The sequence below is a fragment of the Xiphophorus couchianus genome, chromosome 24, assembly GCF_001444195.1.
Source record: "Xiphophorus couchianus chromosome 24, X_couchianus-1.0, whole genome shotgun sequence".
Classification (NCBI taxonomy): domain Eukaryota; kingdom Metazoa; phylum Chordata; class Actinopteri; order Cyprinodontiformes; family Poeciliidae; genus Xiphophorus; species Xiphophorus couchianus.
The window spans coordinates 6,727,780-6,747,562 of record NC_040251.1 but is presented as its reverse complement, the minus strand read 5'-3'; the positions used below and the strand labels follow the sequence as shown (position 1 = coordinate 6,747,562).

Here is a 19,783-nt window from a genome sequence, read left to right as displayed (position 1 = left end):
AAATGGACAAAGGAGAAAAGAGCAAATATTACATTAGAAAAACAGATTGTATGTTTTTTTTAAAGGCACAGCAATGTAAAATAAATAGATAAATACAATTAATGAAAAAATGAGAAAATAATGGAAACTGAAAAGTGAAACTAATGAACAAAATGGAACGCAATAAATAATTATTGTCAAACAGTGAAATCAAATAAGTTAGGAACATTGCTCATTTTTGGGTCTAATATTTCGCAAATAAACTATTTAATCAAGCCTTTCGTTTAGTTATTGCCAATTTGGGCAGCATCCGTCTCCATAAAAATCAGAGTGAAATCTTCACTTGTTCTGTTTTTTTTTTAGCTAACGTATAATTTTTGTTTCCGTAATCGCCATTACTGGAAGGGGTTTATATCATTGTTTATGACAAAGATTAGTCAAATTTAGTTGAACGTAAAAATGTAGCGCTGCTTTTACCCGATTTAGTAAGCATGCTAAAAGGAAAATGACACTCACAACATGGCGGACGCGCTAGCGTACAGTACTTATCTGCTAAGTACTGTACGCGACCTCGTAGCCGTAATACGCGACGAGGTCTGTATTACGGCGTTTCCGTTTAAACCGGATGTGGATTCCAGACGCAGCGGAGCTCGTTTGTGGAGTCTGGAGAAAGTTGGTGGATGAGGTGAGTGTTCGGTGTTTGAGGCTCGTCGGTGGCGGAGTTTATCTGGAGTTCCTCCTCTAACCGGAGCTGATTTAAACCGAGCTAGCAGGCGAGCTAGCCGGGCTAGCTAGCTTAGCTAGCTTAGCTTCGAGTTTGTTTTGAAACTTTAGCAGGTTGGAGGAACTGAAGTCACCTGCTGCTAATGGTTCTGATTACTGGAACTGGAACTGGCCTCAATAAGGCGGAATATTGTGGACAAGTTCATTTATAAAGTGAAACTCATATAAACATAAAGATTATTTACACCTGCGAATACTTTTCAATATTAATTTAAATCATTTTCAGTCCGGAAATGTTCTCTAGAATACAGAACCATACAGAACCATGAATAGAAAACCGGCTGATGAGAAAGTTTCCTAGCAGATCTCAACCCGGAGATTTAAACAAGCTGGTAATTCAGAAAGTAGAGTTGAACATGTGCAAACAGCGTTGAGAGAATAAAAATTATCAACTAAATTAAGGATTTAAATTGGGGCCAAAAGAAAAGAATTTGAAACTGGAAAACATTTGATATAATAAAAAAAAAAATCAGAACTCCTTTTTTTTTTTAAGATTCTAGTTTAATTTTTTTTGTCCGTTTCCGATTTTATTTCTGTGTTGATGAGTTTTCAGTAACTTCTGGACCTTAGATGACAGTAAAAGCTTCACACAGCAGCCGGACAAAATGAACCCAGCTTAGGTTTTGCTGGGATTATAATAATAATAATAATTATTATTATTATTATTATTTTTTATTTTTTCAGTGAGAGTCAGAACCGATGGCCGGCCCGGAGCTCCTGCTGGACTCCAGCATCAGGATGTGGGTCGTCCTGCCCATCGTCTTCATCACCTTCTTCGTCGGCGTCCTGCGGCATTACGTCAGCCAGCTGCTGAGCAGCGACAGGAAGCTGGACCTGGAGCAGGTGTCTGACAGGTGAGGGTCCGGACGGCCCAGTTCTGTTTGGACCGGAACCGCCTGGTTCTGACTCTCTGTCTCCAGCCAGGTGTTGCTGCGCAGCCGCGTCCTCCGGGAGAACGGGAAGTACATCCCCCGACAGGTAAACAGATGGCCTCACTTCCTGTCTGCTGGACCGCCTCTGGTTCTGGTTCTGGTTTTGTTCAGCGAGTGACGCCATCTAGTGGTGAAAGGCATACCGTTTAAGTTCTTTAGAAACAGAACAGATTCACTCTGGGATACAAATTAGTTTTTGTTTAAATATTTTAGTTCTGTCTGTTAGGATGTGAAACCAGAACCGACCGGGTCAGAACCCGACCTCAGAGGAAACTCGTTTTATTCCCTCGGATCGGAGGATCGTGATCCGGAAAACTCAGAACTTTACCTCAGCAGGACAGCTGCGAAAAAAGTTTAATTAATTACTCCTTATGAAATTTTGTTATTTAAGAAAAGAAATTAAAAGAAGAAAAACTGAATATTAAGAGTAAAATGTGGATTTAAATCAGCAAACGTTGATGATAAACTACAACAGAATCGAGACGAAGAGATTTCTGGCTGATTTCTGAAGTTATGAGAATAAAGTCGACCTTCTGTCATCGGAGGAAAATCTCCAGGCCTGAAGTCTCAGAAACTTTAGTTTCTCTTTAGTGGCTTTGATTCCTGCAGCAAGTCTGACTGACAAACCAGCTGTGATGTCATCATACCTTCCATGACCTTTGACCTCCCTGATGTTTCAAATGTTCAGATCCATTTTTAAGATTTCCTGTATTTGAAACAACGGTTCTGTCCCAATCTGACCTGATTGGTTCTGATCCGATCGGTTCCGTTCTGATTGGATCGTCGGTTCTGATCCAATCGGTTCTGTTCTAATCGGACCGCCGGTTCTGACCTGATTGGTTCTGATCCGATCGGTTCCGTTCTGATCGGACCGCCGGTTCTGATCCGTTTCAGTCGTTCTTCATGAGGAAGCATTACTTTAACGATGCAGAAACCGGTTTCTTCAAGAGGGTCAAGAGGAAGGTCGTTCCTAAGAACCCCATGACAGGTGAGTCGCCCCGTTGGACCTCATCCGGCTCTGTTGCTGCGACCCGACCCGGTTCTGCTGACCCGGTTCTGTTGCAGACACCAGCATGCTGACGGACATGATGAAGGGAAACCTGACCAACGTTCTGCCCATGATTCTGATCGGAGGATGGATCAACTGGGCCTTCTCCGGGTTCGTCATCAGTGAGTTTCCTCCTCCTGTTGGTTCTGACCCAGTTCTGACCCATGGCCAGGTTCAAAACCAGAACCGTCTGTTTTCCAGCCAAGGTGCCGTTCCCGCTGACGCTGCGGTTCAAACCGATGCTGCAGAGAGGAATCGACCTGCTGTCGCTGGACGCCTCCTGGTGAGAACCCGACCCAACAGAACCGGACCTTCCCGACCCGGCCGGTTCTGTTCAGCGTCTGTTTGGTGTGCAGGGTGAGCTCGGCCTCCTGGTACTTCCTGAACGTGTTCGGCCTGAGGAGCATGTACTCGCTGATCCTGGGCCAGGACAACGGTGAGTTCTGGTTCTGGTTCTGGACGCGTCGAACAATATTCAGTCAGCAAACCAATTTATATCAGCATGTGGAAAAAATTAAAGAGAGAAAAAATAGAAACAGGAAAATGACAGAAAAATCAGCAAAAAGTGATAAAAGGAAAAAAAACTTTTCCATGTTTGTTTATTTTCTGTCTTTAGTTCCTAAATTTATTTATTAAATGTTTTATTTTTGTTCTTTCATGTTCTATAAAGTGGTACGTATTTAAATTTAGTTTTAAACGTTAATTCTTCATACATGGATTTCCCTGAAACCAGTTTTTCCTGATTGATGATGCGTTTAGAATGAAGCTCTCTGATTGGCCCGTTTCCTCCACAGCTGCCGACCAATCACGGATCATGCAGGACCAGATGACAGGTGCTGCCATGGCGATGCCCCCTGACCCCAACAAGGCTTTTAAGGTGAGGCAGATCAGAGCTTCGGGTGGTGCGGTTCGGTTCTGCGTAACGCTCCGACCCGGTTTGACCCGTTTCAGAGCGAGTGGGAGGCGCTGGAGGTGGTGAACCACCGGTGGGCGCTGGAGAGCGTGGAGGAGGAGCTCATGGCCAGAGACCTGAACTTTAGAGGAATCTTCAGCGCCGATGACAGGTTCTGATCCGGACCCGACCCGGTCCTCTGGACAGAACCGCTTCTGCTTCCAGTGACTCATATCCCACTGTGACCCGTTGAGGTTCTGATAAGCGGGTCTTTGGGGTTCCTGAAGGTCTGAAACAGAATCCGAACATCTGACAAAATGGGAACAAACGGACCGGAACCTTCAGGAAACCCGGAGAACCGCTGATCCGGACCGGCTTCATGGAGCCCAGAGGTTCTGGAAGAAAACCCAACAGAACCTTCAGATTATTCTAAATGTTCGGTTCAGATTCTGTTTTGCACTTTCTGGAATAAATCTGGAGCCTGGTTCTGTTATCATCAGGAACTACAATTCTGTAAATTCATTCAAAAAGGGAAAGTTGTGTGGAAGGAAAAAGTGTGGGAGACAGAACAGAAAAACCAGCAGGACCCTCCATGGTTCTGGTCCCAGAACCTGTTCCAGTTACCATGGTGACAATGGTCTGGAAAAGCCACCAGACGGGCCTGACCTTTAACCCCAGAGACCAGACCTTGGTCCAGTCTAACTCAGATTTCTGGAAAAATATATTTTTGGTTTTCTTTGAACAAAAATAAAAACTTTAAATGTCTGAATTTGATTAATTTCATTTTTTAACTTAATTTATAAAAAAACAACAGAATTTTAATTAAAATTGATATTAATGTCTCGGTGCTTCTTCTATCAATTCCCTCTGAATGAGTTGGAAACGTCGCCCTCTGGTGGTGATAATCCTTTAATTCATATCAAAAGATTAGAAGTACAATAAAATAATTTCCTCTGATATTTGACAGGAAGACAAAGAAAGAAATGGGCCCAGCGTTCCCGGCTGATCCACCCACCACTGATACCGTTCATCTCACATTACTTACAAAAATACTGTACACCCGTCCACCGGATTAATACCACTTTATAAAGCTCATCTATAAATATGAAAATAAATCCAGTCACCAGCCAATCATCTAGAGAATTCATTACAAATAAATATCTGGAGAAAAGCTAAATATACAAACAGATGTTTAAAATCCCTGACAGCGTCGTTAGAAATAATCGGCCCGGGTTCTGCTCGCCAGAACCGGACGACTTCTTCCTAAAATCAAGTGAAATTTACAGAAAATCATTAAATGTTTTATTCCAGAGGAGAAAACGGACTGAACCCTTCCAGCTCGCAGTAAAAACAGGCGTTCAGTGGAATGTTGGTGTTTTATTAAACAGAAATAAACTCGCTTTCAGAGCGTCTTAAAGGCTTCGGGCCGTTTCCTCCGTCTGAACCCGCGGGTCCAGACGGGTTTGGGTCCAAATCAAGCAGAATCAACCTGAGTGTCCAGAGTCAAAGAAAGAAAAGCAGGACGTTCAGTCCATTTCCATGGAGCCACAGGAAGGGGCGGCGCCCGTCTCTGTGATGTCGTTGGCAGGTGGCGAGGTGGAGGCGGAGCTTATGGAGGGGGCGGGCAGAGTGGGCTTCCTGATCTTATCTTGTCGGTGGTAGAACAAGACGTAGGCAGCATTAGTCTGCGGGACAAAACGGGAAAACGTTGGTAAGGCTGCTTCAGATGGACAAGTTTCACCTTTGACCCCAACAGACAGAACATCACTGGAAGTGGACAATAAATCAATAATAAATATCAACAGCATCAATAGATAATGCGTCTGAACTCTTCACTTTGGTTACCTAGCAACTCACTCTCTGTGGTTACCTAGCAACAACCTGTGGAGTAACTGGCGCAGCAACAGTTTCAGGTTTCGCCTCAAAACAGCTTAGAAATTTTAAAAAAGAGTAAAAACTGGATAAAACTGGAAATGTCAAACACACGGTTTGGCAATAGTTCAGATATTTAAAACAAAAAACTAATCAATAATTATCAATAGACTGATAAAGCGATTATATCCTAGTGCGTTTTCAGCCCATCTGGTTTTTTTAAATGCACATTTTGAAGAGTCAGATTAAAAAATGTCGACGGAAACATTTACTGAATAAGACCTGACACAGCCAACGCTGCCACCTACTGGTGGGTCTGTGCCTTACTAGAGGCACCAAATTGAAAACCTCAGCATGACAACTGGAAGGAAACGTATCCATCTACTTACAAAATAAAAGCCTACAGTTAGATTATAGATTTAACTGGTTAGTTTTTCATTCCGTAACCAGTAAATCTTTCAGACTAATTAAAACGTTACATCAACTCTGTCTTAAAACCAGTTCAGAACTGGTTTGGATAAAAAACAGCCGAGATCCCAGTTCAGCAGGTCACGAAGTGATGTCACTTCCTGTCCCCTAAAGCATGGCGGAGTGATACTGACCACAATCTGGTCCTGGGAAGCGTACGTCACCTTGCTGTCATCAAAGTAGTACCACTGACCGTTGTCCTTGTTCTGGGCGTAGCTGGTGTCTGCGCACGCACGCACGCACGCACGCACACACACACACACACACAGACAGAGGATGAAGTCATGTGACCAGCAGGAATGAGATCCAACATGGCTGCCGCGGCACTCACAGTGTCCGTCTCGGAGTCCTCCGTAGTGATTGGACACGGCGATGAGGTCATAGCGGCTCGGCGGCTCCTCTGGCGAAACGCCTTTCCTCAGCAGGAAGTCCGAGAAGTCCAGGTCTCTGCAACCACAGCAGGAGGTTCTGATCCGGATATAATCTGGATCTGATCTGATTGGTCCAGTTAGGATCCACAGGTCCAGTTCAGCCTGGAAAGTTTCTCCTCTTTATGGCTGAATGTTTATTCAGATAGTTAAATTATGAAACATTTATCGATAAACTTCCCAAATGAATGAATGTGGTGACAAAAACTTCTCCGTTTATGAAGCGCAGCTGGATAAAAACAGTTTTCTGTTCTCTATGGAGATCTGGAAAATGATAAAAGTAAATTCATATTTCAAAACCTGAATTTATAAATTCAGTCGCTTCGCAAAACAAAAAAAAACTGAATTAATTCATCTCCACATCTGGATATTTTTAATTTATAATTAATGAGTCGGTCTGTGTTTCTTCTACTACTGTGTCGGACGGTGAGTTTAATGGAGACGTTTCCATGGTAATGGAGTCTGAGTGGTTCGGACCAGAAACATGAGAACAGCAGCAGAACCGGTTCCTGCTGGGAAATTAAATATGAATGAAGCTGAAAATGAACCGAAAACATCTGAACCTAACAAGAAAGAACCGGACCGACTGCGAGTCCGGTTCCGGTTCTGCTGCAGGTCGGGTTAGGAACCTGCAGAGAAAACGGTGGCCCGCAGCCTCTGGAGGTTCTGGACAGTGTTGCAGTGACCCGGCGGCGGTACCAGGTCCGGCTCGGCCCGGTGTGTGTCGGTACCTGAGGGGGAAATCCACGATGGTGTCCAGTTTCTCTCTGGTGAACTTGGTGTAGGAGAACCGCTTGAGGTGGATGATCAGAACCTCTGGCAGCGACCACAGGTCCAGCTTCTTGGTGGCCAACTGGTGCTTCTTACACACCGGGCAGTACCTGGAACCACAGACCGGACCAGAACCAATCAGAACCTGCAGAGGTTTGCATTAGAAATGCACAGGTCTAATATTAATATCTGTAATATGGGGTATTGGACTTTTCCTGGTCCATAAGGACAGATCTATTCAGTCTAGTTCTGTGCTGTATTATTTATTTGCATCATATTAATTCCTAATTGCACTTTCTGAACCATTTCAAATAAAGTTTGTTTCAGTTTGTCACTTTTATTTTATGTTGGTTGTTACTGTCATATTTCATATGTCTGTGTTTAACAACAGAAACATTTTAATCGGTTCTTCCTGCTTCATATCGGCCGATACTAAACCTCAGGTATGTAAAACGTGGGTCGTTTTCGGCAGCAGCAGCCGGTTTGTGGCGGCAGCAGCAGCTGGTTACCATGGATTCTCCTCCTCCAGTGTTTCCACGGTGGTGAAGAGCTCGATGCACTGCTGCAGCTGGACGGTGGTCTGCTGCTGCGGCACCTCCATGCTGCCGTGCTTCACGTAGCGCTGCGGGCCACAGGGAGCGTGAGCGGCACACCTGCATGTTTCCATGGCGATAAGGAATCAGACTGACCTCGGCTTCGTTTTCATTGTAGAACCTCTTCTTCATGTCGGGGTCCCAGTCGATGGCCACGTACGGCTGAGCTGCAGAACAGAACCAGAACCGATCAGACAGCACAGAACGACGACAGCCTGACACACAAATTATTGAGAAAAATGATCAGTTATTGATCTAATAATGGCTTATTGATGAACAATGAAAAACTTTTCTCACTGGAACTAGAAAACATTTTAAATATCCAAAATAAAAAAATTAAAGTGGTTATTTGTACCTGGCTGGTTTACCCAGTCACACCACTAGATGGCAGTAATCCAGAACATCTCAGTTCTTCAGATGATTTTAGGATCTTATTTGATCACTTTCTGTTCCCACCTGATCAAATCTTTGTTTGCTTCCACAGCTTTAATAAAAATAAAAGCTGAATAAACCTCAGTAACATCGAACTGTCCAGATATTCACACTGGGGTCGATGTTTTCATTGAGTTTTGATTCATCGAGTTTCACAGAGAAACTGAATCCTGAGATCAGGAGGAACAGGAAGCTCCAGCAGATCCACCTGCAGCCGTTTGATTTCATAAAGCTACATTAAACACTTAGAGTGTGTGTGTGTGTGTGTGAGACCCACAGCTGAAGGACACGGCGCTCCCTCCCTCTCCCATCCCTCTCTCGGTCGTCCCGTTGGAGTTGACGGCCTGGATGGTGAACAGGCTCCGCCTCCTCTTGCGACACGCCCGCCTCTTTGCTGGACAGTCATTGGCTGGAGGACTGGGGGAGCGGGCTTCTTCCTGCTTGTCCTCCTCGTTTTCTTCTTTGGTGGTTTCTGGAAGAGGCTGCGCTGCCTCTCCTGGCAGCTCGGCGTTCCCGTCTGCTTCGCCGTCGGCTCCCAGGTCGCCGCCGGCGCTCAGGCCGTCGGGGTTGCCGGCAGCCGGGTTCACGGAGCCGTTCCCGACCTCGGTGTCTCCCTGGTCCAGAGAGGGCAGCCCATGGTTGACCCCAGGAGGGGGGTCACCTGCTGTGGCGACGTGAGCCGAGGGAGCGGGATCTGGGGCGGGATCTGGGGCGGGTTCTGGGGCGGGTTCTGGGGCGGGGCCATCTGTTGGGCCGTTTGGAGATGCGTTGCTGCAGCACGGTTCTGGTTCTGAGGGTCCGGCCGTCTCCGAGGCATTCTGCTCATCTGAGGACACAGGAAGTCAGGACTGCTCAACAGGAAGTAAAGATTTGATCATCGCTACATAAGGCCATTTACCCAAAAAAATATTTTTAAAAACTAAAATCACAAAAATGTTGATTTTTATTTTTTCTTACTCAACAATAATCTAAACATGAACTATTTTAGGTAAATAAATATTCTTAAATAGTTTATAAATTAATAAATTTGATAAAATCAAGTTGGATCATCTTTATGAACAAAAACTGATATTAAATTTAATATTTATAATAACTGGAATCAGCAGAACTTCCTGTGTTTCTTAAAAACTGGACATCCTACCATCACTGATGCCGTTGGTTTGAGTCTTATATAGCTCCTCCTCTTCATCTTCCTCCTCTTCTTCCTCCTCCTCCAGCTCCTCGGCGGGGTCAGGAGGTCGAACGTAGCGCCTGCAAACAGCCGGACAGATTGAGCTGAGACCTGCAGGGAAACCGGGCCGCCCCCCCGTCTCTCTGCAGAGTGTCGCTCACGCCAGCCGCTGCAGGAACAGGCCGTAGAGCGCCTCCTGGCTGCAGCTGCCGCGCGGCACGTTGAGCAGCAGCGGGTGTCCGAACAGCGTGGTTCCGTACGAGTTGCTGCTGGAGCCGTAGTCCCTGTAGTGGGAGCGCTCCCTCAGATAGAGCGCCAGCAGCACCGAGTCCTCGTCCTGCTGACTCAGCTCATACCTGCAGGAGAAACGGCTGCTGTCAGGGAGACGCCACATCCACCAATCAGACGACAGATCACACCGACCAATCAGACGACAGGCAACCAATCAGCTGACAGCAGGCCGATCAGATGCCTGATTGCTGATTGATTTGCTGAACTGATCCGGTTCTGGTTTACTCACACAAAGATGTCGTCTCGGTCCAGAATGCAACTGAGGAATTCCTCAGGGTTGTAGATTTTATAGAAACGATGATTAAAGACGTCAGCGACAACCATCTGGAACACAGAGCAGGAACAGGAAGCTTCAGGCTCGGTTTTGTGGAACCGGATCAGAACCGTGAGCTCAGCCTCAGATTTCCCACCACCGTCAAACCAGCTCCGATATCTCACATGAAAAGTTCCATGTAGGTTAATTATGACTTATTTCACATGCACTAAGATGTCTGCATTAGAAACTAACCACAAATACTTTTTGGGTTTTGCAATAAAAGCAGCTTTTCTGTCCCTGGAAGCCTGGAGCTGCATTTTCTACACAAACCGAGGATTGAACTGGATGGAGTTTACTGCCACCTGGTGGTCAGGTCAGAGTTTGCACAGTAAATAATTTATATCATTTCTTCTCAGATTGAATGAAACTTTGAGGTTGAATTCTCATCTGATGCTCAGCCGCCGAATAATAAAAACATTCAATTTATGCATGTTTCAGAGCTATGGAAGAACATTAGTGCCAGTGGAAAAAACACCCCCAAAAGTCAGAATTCTGAATATTTTTGGTCAGAATTCCAGCAAAGTAAAGTCAGGATTCTGAGAAAAAAAATAATTAGAATTTCTTTTGTCCCACTGGCACTAATTGTCTTCCATACAGAATGTTTGGAGCTCATATTTTAATGTCTTCCAGACATTCATCATCCAGCGTTCTGCAGGATGACGAATCTAAAAGACGTTGAGTTGTTTGTTTTGGTCCAGTGGTGTCTGACCTGAGTGGGCGGGACGCTGGTCATGTCGGACAGAGCGGCGCAGAGGTCCGATACTCTTCCTGCTTTGGGGACGACGACCCGGTGCTGCAGAGACAAACACGGTGAGGGTCTGAGTGTTTCTGAGGACGCAGCGGCGGCGCAGCACGGCGGCCTACCTGCACTGGTTTGGCATGGGGGTCCAGGGAGACGAAGAAGACCTCCATGACGCGCTCCTTACTGACAGGAAGCGGGACGCTCAGGTAGCAAAAGGGGTCGAAGGTCACAGACACCTTGAGGCACTCGGGGCAGACCAGTGTGGACTTGAAGAGGCCGTGGAACGTGTCGACGATTACCGAGTCGTTGCGCCGCCGGTGGTTCCGCCATGCCTCCTCCGCCACTTCCTGTGGAGACACAGAGTTCGTTTCCTGGACGCAGACACCGGGCGGCGGTTCGGCCGGCGCCGCTTACCTGGTCCAGCCGGCCGTCGGCGTCACGCAGCTCGATGTACTCCTTGTTCTTGACCCGGTTCAGATCCTCATGGAGCCCGTCCAGCAGGAAGGACAGCAGCTCCTGGCTGTCGTGCTGCTGGTAGCCCAGGAACTGAGACGCAAAGTGGCCCACCTTGGTCTGCGCACACACACACACACACACGACCAGAGGTGAGGCAGTGCAGTGCTGTGCCTCACCTCTGGGGGCGCTGTATTATATAAGTGAATGAAGCAGGCAATTGGTGCATGAGGCAAAAAGTACTGCGCCTCACTGATAGGGGGCAGTGCTGAGTCCCATAGACACAACGAGCTGTTCTTCTTCTAGTTGAAAAGACTGAAAACAGTCGGGGGGAAATTACAGACAGAACAGAAACGTTATTTTCTTTGGCTGAAAGATTTTAGAAAATAAAAGAAAATGAGAAACAAGAACATTTTGTTTACAACAGAATGGAGATAGAGAAGGAAAGAGAAGCATGGATGTGGCAGAAAAGAGGTCAGCCAAAGAAAACATTCCAATAATTTAAAAAATGTTAATATTATTTTATCTTTCTTGCTGTTATATTGTTAGAAGCTTTAATTACTTACAGTCAAATTTAAAATATAGCTTCTATATTGGATTTTGAATTTGTATATCCAACTCTGGAGGAGACTGTGCCTCACCAGTCATGAACCTCACTGCACGTCACTGACACACACATACAGGTGGCCCGGTGGGCCGGCGGTACCTTGAAGACGCGCGGCACCACAGAGTAATGGCGGCCGGACCACATCTGCTTGATGACGTCAGCGTAGGCCTCGGCGATCTCGCCCTTCATCCCCAGAGGGTTGGTGAAGTTCAGCTCGTCCAGGTAGGAGCTCCGCAGGAAGTACTCCGTCAGGGGGGGGGTGTTGCTCAGACACTGCACACAGGAAACGCAGAATTGCCAAAATAAAGGTCTGAAGAACTGCTTCTTTGTGATCAGAGTTGATGTTTTATTCCAGGATCCATCCAGACGTTTACTGAAATCATCCCATATTTTATGGTGCGTGTGTGTGTGTGTGTGTGTGTGTGTGTCAGACCTGCAGGGCGGAGTTCATGAAGCAGGTGTTGCCCAGGTTGGTGAGGCCGCAGACCCCCGGCTGTCCTCGGTACGAGTCCTGCTCCTCTGCAGAGTTTCTCCTGCAGAAACACAAACTTCAGTCTGGATCCAGGGAACTTCAAAGAACGACTCAAACTGAGGATCTATCAAACCTGGTGGAGATGATTTTAGCTCAGATCCTGTAAAAACCTTAAACACATTTCCTGATCTTCTTTCTACTGGAACTGCACCGATTGCAGATTCCTGGCCGAGCTTTAAAGAAATATCCTGATAGATATTTTTTAATATAACTGTCACTAAATTGTCCAGGAACATTAAAAAAGACGCTACATTTGTCACTTAAAATTGGAGAGGAAACAACTGACACGGGTGGTGAGAACAGCACAAGGCATTGTGGGATGCCCCCTCCCAGACCTGGACTCCATTTACACAGACCGGGTCAAGAAAAGAGCTGGATCCATAGCGATGGATTCCAGCCACCCGGGCCACAGACTGTTTGTGCCGCTGCCATCAGGCAAGCGGTTCAGGAATATATGGACTACAACAAATAGACTGAGAAACAGTTTCTTCCCCACAGCCGTCAGAGCCATTACTCCCTGCCGCCCCCCCCTCCCACACATATCATAACCTCGCAGTCACACATACATATCCCCCACCCCCACACAGCCATATTGCTCTGCACTTTGCACTGTCACATTATCTGTACTTTGCCATAATTGGACCTGCTGCTACTTCTTTGGTGTGGTTGAGGGCCTTTAGTTAATTTAGTTGTATATATTGTTATTATTATTATTGTGTGTTTGCTTATTTATACTGTATATATTTGACCTTTTGCACGGGAGCTGCAATGGAAATTTCGTTGAATTCTGTTCAATGACAATAAATGCTATCTAATCTAAATGCTATCTAATCTTAAAAAGAAAAAATAAAGTTGCCATATTGGTCTGAAAAGTGAGCAGCTGATTTTTTTGTCTGCAGAGTCGGTAAGTTGTTAATGGGGAAGGTGCAGGTGAGACCTGGTGACCTGTCGGTGAGTTTTTTTCTCACTGCAGAAGGGAAAGGTGGCTGATTCTCAGAACTCTGTGGATCGGTTTCACATCTACGTATTGGCCGATCGCTGATCTATCAGTACGTGTTTACTTCCTGCAGTTCCTCACAGTAAGGTTTTTTTCTTGGCTCTAGTCGTGTTTAATTTGCCTTCCAGCGTTTCCTCAAACTCTCTAGATCAGTTTTCAGACCCAACGTTTTGCCTCTGGGACAAAAACCTGCAAATTTAAACTGAACCGATCCAGAAAACATGCAGAGAAAACCGAAAACTGGAACCAGAGAGAGTTCATCCTTACATGATCTGAGGTCTGGAGCTGGGCCAGGTACCGTCGGCGTTCCTCGTCTCCATGATGATCGTCTGACACAGACACACACACACACACACACAAACACACACACACACAAGAACTTTGAGACATTTGTTTCATCATAGGAAATCTCTGTTCCTCAAAACTTTCACACACCGTGTCGCCTGTGGAGTGGAGATCAGTGTGTGTGTGTGTGTGTGAGTGTTTGGGCATGTGTGTGTGAGTGTGTGTGTCCTCACCATCCCGGAGCTCAAGCAGGCGTCCAGCACGCTGACCTGGACGTTTCTGAGGCGCTCACAGCTGCTGTCGGAGCTTTTCATCCAGAGCCGGCACTCAGAGCCCGGAGGTACGGAGAAGGCCTGACACATGGCCGTCTGGATGGCGTCTGGACACACACACACACACACACACACACACACACAGCACAACGTTACGCTGAGAGCCACCTCATACTGACAGACACACCTGCAGGAAATGCAGATCTGAACACAAAGCAACACAAAATAATCAATTATTGATTAGAATCAGCATCACTGATATCAGTTCTACCTGCTGGATCAATATTTATCTGGTTTGTTATAACCAGCCTGAGTTCAGTTCAACCAGCATCTGCTGCCTGACAAAGACTTCAGAGGTCAAAGGTCACAGAAGAGGAAGAGAGGGAAGATCCTGCTAAAAGGATCATCAGAAACTTTATTAATATCTAATATTATTCTAATAATGCTGCCATTGATCTAATATTGGCAGATTAATCAGAACGTGAAGCATAACCTCACAGGATGTTCAACATTCCTCACTTTAACGCAGATCTTTGTTTTCTCGACTTTATTCTGGTATTTTTTTTACTTCATCTTCATATTTTTACAACTTCATTCTGATCGTTTCAGTCTGGTTCTGGACTCGGTCGTTCTGTCTGCGGTTCCACAGGGTTCTGGACCTGAATCCCTTCTGCTGGTTCTTCACCTCCTTAAACTGAGACTCATTATGAGAAAACATGATGTGAACTTTGACCCCATGCTGACGACAGGCTGCTGTTCATCAGTGGTCCTGTTCCCTGTGAACGGGTTCTAGAGGATCAGAACCGGTCCTTTACTCACAGATGCTGTCGGTGCGGCTGAACTGGGCGCTGGTCACGTTCTCCATGTTGCTATGGAGACACAGGAAGATCTCCACAGGGTAAACCTCCACCTTCAGGGTGCTGGGCAGGTCCACCACCTGAAGCAGACCCAGATGTCAGACGGGTCCGGAGCCAGAACCCCCCCGCCGCGGTTCTGGTGGGCTCACCTTCCGCTCCAGTGCCGGCTGGCCGTCTACCATCCCGTACCACTGCAGCAGCTTGTGCCAGGCCGCGGCCGGAACCAGCATGAAGTCCTCGTTCTCCACCAGGCGCTCCTTCAGGTGGTACGAGTCCAGGTCTGGAAACAGCAGAGACGGATCATCAGAACCCATCAGAACCCATCGGAACCCAACGAGGCGTTCACTGACCCTCAAACAGCTCGGTGTTGTCGATCTGACCCGGGAAGGACGACGAGTTCTGGTCTCCGCTCTCCACAAACTCCTTCCACTGCTCGAACCAGCGCCGGTCCACCACATACCTGCAGAACCAAACAGGACCGGGTCAGCCGCCACTCTGGATCCATTCCGATCAATCCAACTAGAACCCCGGTGTTCAAAGTCCAACGTTTTCCATGGGACGAACATTTATCTGGTTTTAAACATTTTTACCAATAAAAATCTGAAAAGTGTGGCATGCTTTTGTTTTCAGCTCTGACTGCAGGTTCAGCTACAGACTGAGGTTTAGGCTCAGTGCCATCAGTTTCTCGGTTAGATTTAGGTCTGGACTTTGACTAGGCCAGTGCTCAACAACTTTTACAACCACTTTTCTCTTTGGTCCAAAATTTGTTCAGAGCAACAAAAGCAACCTGACTCTTCAAAATAAATGTTTTATAATATCTACTTTAAATGTATTTTTACACATTAAAGAACCATTTTGAGCTTTTATGTTTAATACATTTTGGAAATAAAATTTTTAAAGGAAATGATGTTTCAAATAGCAAAATATTGATTCATAAAAATGTATTTTACAGAAAATAATATTTTTTACAGTATTAGTGCCATTGTTTGTGAACATGTTACACAAATATTGTATTAAAATGCATTATTACTCACAACACTGATCAATTCTTCAATATTTTTTAACAAAGCAGGATTTCATCATGAACGCAACAAGGCGAAGTGTCCAGCACCCTGAAGGCATCACGACAGTGTATCCAGCACCCTGAAGGCATCACGACAGTGTATCCAGCACCCTGAAGGCATCACGACAGTGTATCCAGCACCCTGAACGCATCACGACAGTGTATCCAGCACCCTGAACGCATCACGACAGTGTATCCAGCACCCTGAACGCATCACGACAGTGTATCCAGCACCCTGAACGCATCACGACAGTGTATCCAGCACACTGAAGGCATCACGACAGTGTATCCAGCACCCTGAACGCATCACGACAGTGTATCCAGCACCCTGAACGCATCACGACAGTGTATCCAGCACCCTGAACGCATCACGACAGTGTATCCAGCACCCTGAACGCATCACGACAGTGTATCCAGCACCCTGAACGCATCACGACAGTGTATCCAGCACCCTGAACGCATCACGACAGTGTATCCAGCACACTGAAGGCATCACGACAGTGTATCCAGCACCCTGAACGCATCACGACAGTGTATCCAGCACCCTGAACGCATCACGACAGTGTATCCAGCACCCTGAACGCATCACGACAGTGTATCCAGCACCCTGAACGCATCACGACAGTGTATCCAGCACCCTGAAGGCGTGACCGTAAAGTCAACTGTTTCATTTCCAGACAGAACTTTTTATTTTTTTTCCTTCTACATGTGGCTTTTCAACACAGTTGGATAAAAACCAGATCTTATTATTTCCCCTTTCTGGAACAATAAAAGTTGTTTCTATTCTAGATCTGTAGAGTCCATAATTTATTTATCTATAATAGATCCTCCAGTCTGATCTGTGGATCTGTGCACCGATTTCTGCTCCAGGTTAATGTTTTTCTTCCTCACATGATTATCAATAAAAAAGAAACTGAAAGCAGCGACGGTTCGCTTACTGCTGGCCACCATTTTTAATCCTGAATCATCAGATCGTTTCTCTTCCACTTTTTGTTGGTTTATCATAAAATAATAAACTGGAGTAAAGAGAAGCTTCAACTGAGATCTGCTAAACCAGATGATTCTAAAACACATCAGAGAACATTTTCTCCTCATTATTCTTTCATTACTTTGCTTCATAAATCAGTCTGAATGCAGGTAAACATCTGAAGCTTGACGCCTGGGATGGAAACTGGAGCAGGAATCAAAGCAGCAGACGTTCATGACTTATTAACGGGGAACAGAAAGTAAAACCAGGCGCGGAGCGGAGAACCCTGCAGTCACGGTGCTGCAGCAGCATCCAGACGAAGAACCACAGGTCTGATCAACCATCAGCAGCAACACGACCTCTGACCTGAATCAGGTTCACCTTTAAAACTATCAAGTTTATTCAACAACATTTACATTTGTTTTTGTTTCCTTTCATATTTCAAGGTGGTAAAAAATAACTCAGTGTTTCTAGAAACGTGATTCCTGTCAGATCAGGCTCGTTTCCAGATTAAAAGCAGAATCTCTTCTGGTTTTTATGGCTCTTTGTTGATGGTTCTGTTTACGTCTCTTTTCTCTTTTGGTTTTTTGTCATTTTTTATTAGATTTGTTTTGATTCTCTGCAGTTTTAATCTTAATTCCTGGAACAACAGACTCAGCTGAAACTCAGAAGAAGAGAAACATTCAGGAACAAACGCTCAGCTTAGAGCTGAAAGTTTGTCTCAACCTGACGATCCAAAGACAGAAGGTGATCAAAAATCTCCCAGAAAGGACGAGGAGGTTACTGCGCCATAAAACAGGAGCAGAAGAAGAAGACAGGCTCCTGATTTTATGAAGGAAGGTGAGAACAAACCCAGCAGCCATATTTGTTTGGGTTCCTATGTATTAAAAACTGAACGTCGTTCATGTCTGTTAGGTCACATTGAAAGCTAATATTAACAGCTTTTAGCATCATGCTAACTCTTAGAGCTACAAATGAAGGAATAACTGCTGCATTTCTTCAAGTCGACTCATCTAATCTGACTGGTTCTATGCTCAATTTCCAGACCACACCTTATAATTCTCTTCCAAACTTCTAAATGGGCTCTCAAGACACTTTTTCCTTCCACTCAACTTTTCATTAATACATTTAGCAGTTAGCAGTATTCACCATGACTGTGTTGACCAGAGCATGAAGACTGAAACATTTCTCTATGTAAATAATCGGTTTTATTTAAGTTTTACTTTTTAAACTTAATTTCTAGAAATAAACTGACTTTGTTTATGATAATCTTGTTTATTAAGATTTATTTCTGCTTCACATAATGTCTTGATATCCATGTTTTTGATTATTTCATTAAATGGATAAATTATTTTATAATTTCAAAGGAGAAAACATGAAATAAGAGAAGATTCCTTCAGGGAGGTTCTGGTCTGTCAAGAGAATCGAAACTGAAAATATTTGCGACTATTTCAAGTTCTTTGGGAGAGGTGTTGGATATGTGAAGCTGGATAAGCGGAACCAGTCCGGACCGAACCCAGCTCAGATAAATAAAAACAACCACCTGAAAGTTGTTATTACTTCCCTTTAATTCCTCCTGTTAGCATTAGCGGCTAACACTGCTAACGGTCAGCTAGCTCAGGCTAACAGGAAACGCCGAGCCGTTAAAAATCCCAAACAACCCGAACCGACACCAGAACCAGACAGCTCCTGCTATAGTGACTGTAAACTAGCGGTACCACTGGTGGAGCCTTTCAAAATGACTCCACGGGTCTGCGCGGACACTCACCAGCTGTCCCCAGCCTGGAGCTCACTCTCCCGAAGCAGACACTCGATCTCCCGCCGCTGGGTCTCCAGCCCCGGGGGCTCCGAGACCGAACAGCGGCTGTTGGCCGTCATGTCGCGGATCAAGCACTCATAAATGTCGGGGTAGAGAGGGGTGTAGAGCACAGCCAGGAAGCGAAAGGCAGTCGCTGCATTGATGAGCCGATAAACTGAGGAACAGCGCTCTGTTTGCGGAAGCAGGAACTGGTTCGGTCCCGGCGGCTGGTGACGGCTTCCTGAGAGAAACCAGCTGCTGTTCCCTCATCTGACCACAGGCGGGCGCTCAACTGGATCAACAGCAGTCGGTAAATGACCGCAGTGAAGTTAGTTTCAAGTTGGATATTCGATATTCGAGCTCCGGGGAGTAAGCGGCGTTTAGCTCAAGGTTGATCCGATTTATGAACGTTACTGTCGGCCAGCGGTTCTCTATCGCTCCCGGCCGCAGCGCCCGAAGGTTCACTTAGGGACTATCAACAAATTACCGAACCAAACATTCCTATCAAAGAAATGTTAATAAATGCCTTGAATTGTAACCAACTAACTAATTGTCATTGCTAATTCATGCTTTTACATGAGCCAAAATAGCATCTATAAAATTTTAAAGTCATATACAATATTTTCAATAATTTTAATATTAAATAATATAATGTTTTCTTCAATAGCTTCCAGGTCATGTGACCTAATGACTCAAAATCACTTTGAAATAATTATAATAGTCTCTATAGATGAGGCACAGACATTTGATTTCCATTTTTAGCCATTTTCCATTTTTTATTAATTTTTTTTGTCAAAATTGAGGGTTTTTCTTCAATAGCTTCCAGGTCATGTGACCTAATGGCTCAAAATCACTTTGAAATAATTATAATAGTCTCTATAGATGAGGCACAGTCATTTGTTTTCCATTTTTGATTAATTTTCCAATTTTTAGGAATTTTTAACGTCAAAATTGAGGGTTTTTCTTCAATAGCTTCCAGGTCATGTGACCTAATGACTCTAAATCACTTTGAAATAATTATAATAGTCTCTATAGATGAGGCACAGACATTTGATTTCCATTTTTAGCCATTTTCCATTTTTTAGGAATTTTTTTTCATCAAAATTGAGGGTTTTTCTTCAATAGCTTCCAGGTCATGTGACCTAATGGCTCAAAATCACTTTGAAATAATTTTAATAGTCTCTATAGATGAGGCACAGACATTTGATTTCCATTTTTAGCCATTTTCCATTTT

The 19,783-nt window shown here is 45.0% G+C and overlaps 2 protein-coding genes across 3 annotated transcripts; one reads left to right on the top strand and one right to left on the bottom strand.

Annotated features, from left to right (window-relative positions):
• The first annotated feature begins 519 nt into the window (after positions 1-519).
• LOC114140759 (ER membrane protein complex subunit 3) lies at positions 520-4,399 on the top strand. The gene is made up of 9 exons (XM_028010966.1): positions 520-664; positions 1,447-1,616; positions 1,683-1,740; positions 2,589-2,682; positions 2,760-2,864; positions 2,944-3,025; positions 3,099-3,178; positions 3,537-3,619; positions 3,694-4,399. Exons 2-9 carry the CDS (start codon positions 1,462-1,464, stop codon positions 3,811-3,813), a joined length of 777 nt encoding a protein of 258 aa, XP_027866767.1. The 5' UTR covers positions 520-664; positions 1,447-1,461; the 3' UTR covers positions 3,814-4,399.
• A 128-nt stretch (positions 4,400-4,527) lies between these two features.
• On the bottom strand, positions 4,528-18,807 carry usp11 (ubiquitin specific peptidase 11). Of its 2 annotated transcripts, XM_028010965.1 has the most exons (22): positions 18,520-18,806; positions 15,072-15,181; positions 14,871-15,001; positions 14,684-14,801; positions 13,826-13,971; positions 13,575-13,636; positions 12,212-12,311; positions 11,878-12,051; positions 11,133-11,291; positions 10,841-11,065; positions 10,686-10,769; positions 9,890-9,984; positions 9,531-9,725; positions 9,340-9,449; positions 8,939-9,024; positions 8,476-8,902; positions 7,863-7,933; positions 7,683-7,795; positions 7,134-7,283; positions 6,306-6,421; positions 6,109-6,197; positions 4,528-5,319 (listed from the first exon to the last, which is right to left on the bottom strand). In XM_028010965.1, exons 1-22 carry the CDS (start codon positions 18,627-18,629, stop codon positions 5,161-5,163), a joined length of 3,030 nt encoding a protein of 1,009 aa, XP_027866766.1. In that variant the 5' UTR covers positions 18,630-18,806; the 3' UTR covers positions 4,528-5,160. The 2 variants fall into 2 exon arrangements, with proteins under 2 accessions (XP_027866766.1, XP_027866764.1); XM_028010963.1 differs by having other exon boundaries at positions 8,476-9,024; positions 18,520-18,807.
• Between the last annotated feature and the right edge of the window lie 976 nt (positions 18,808-19,783).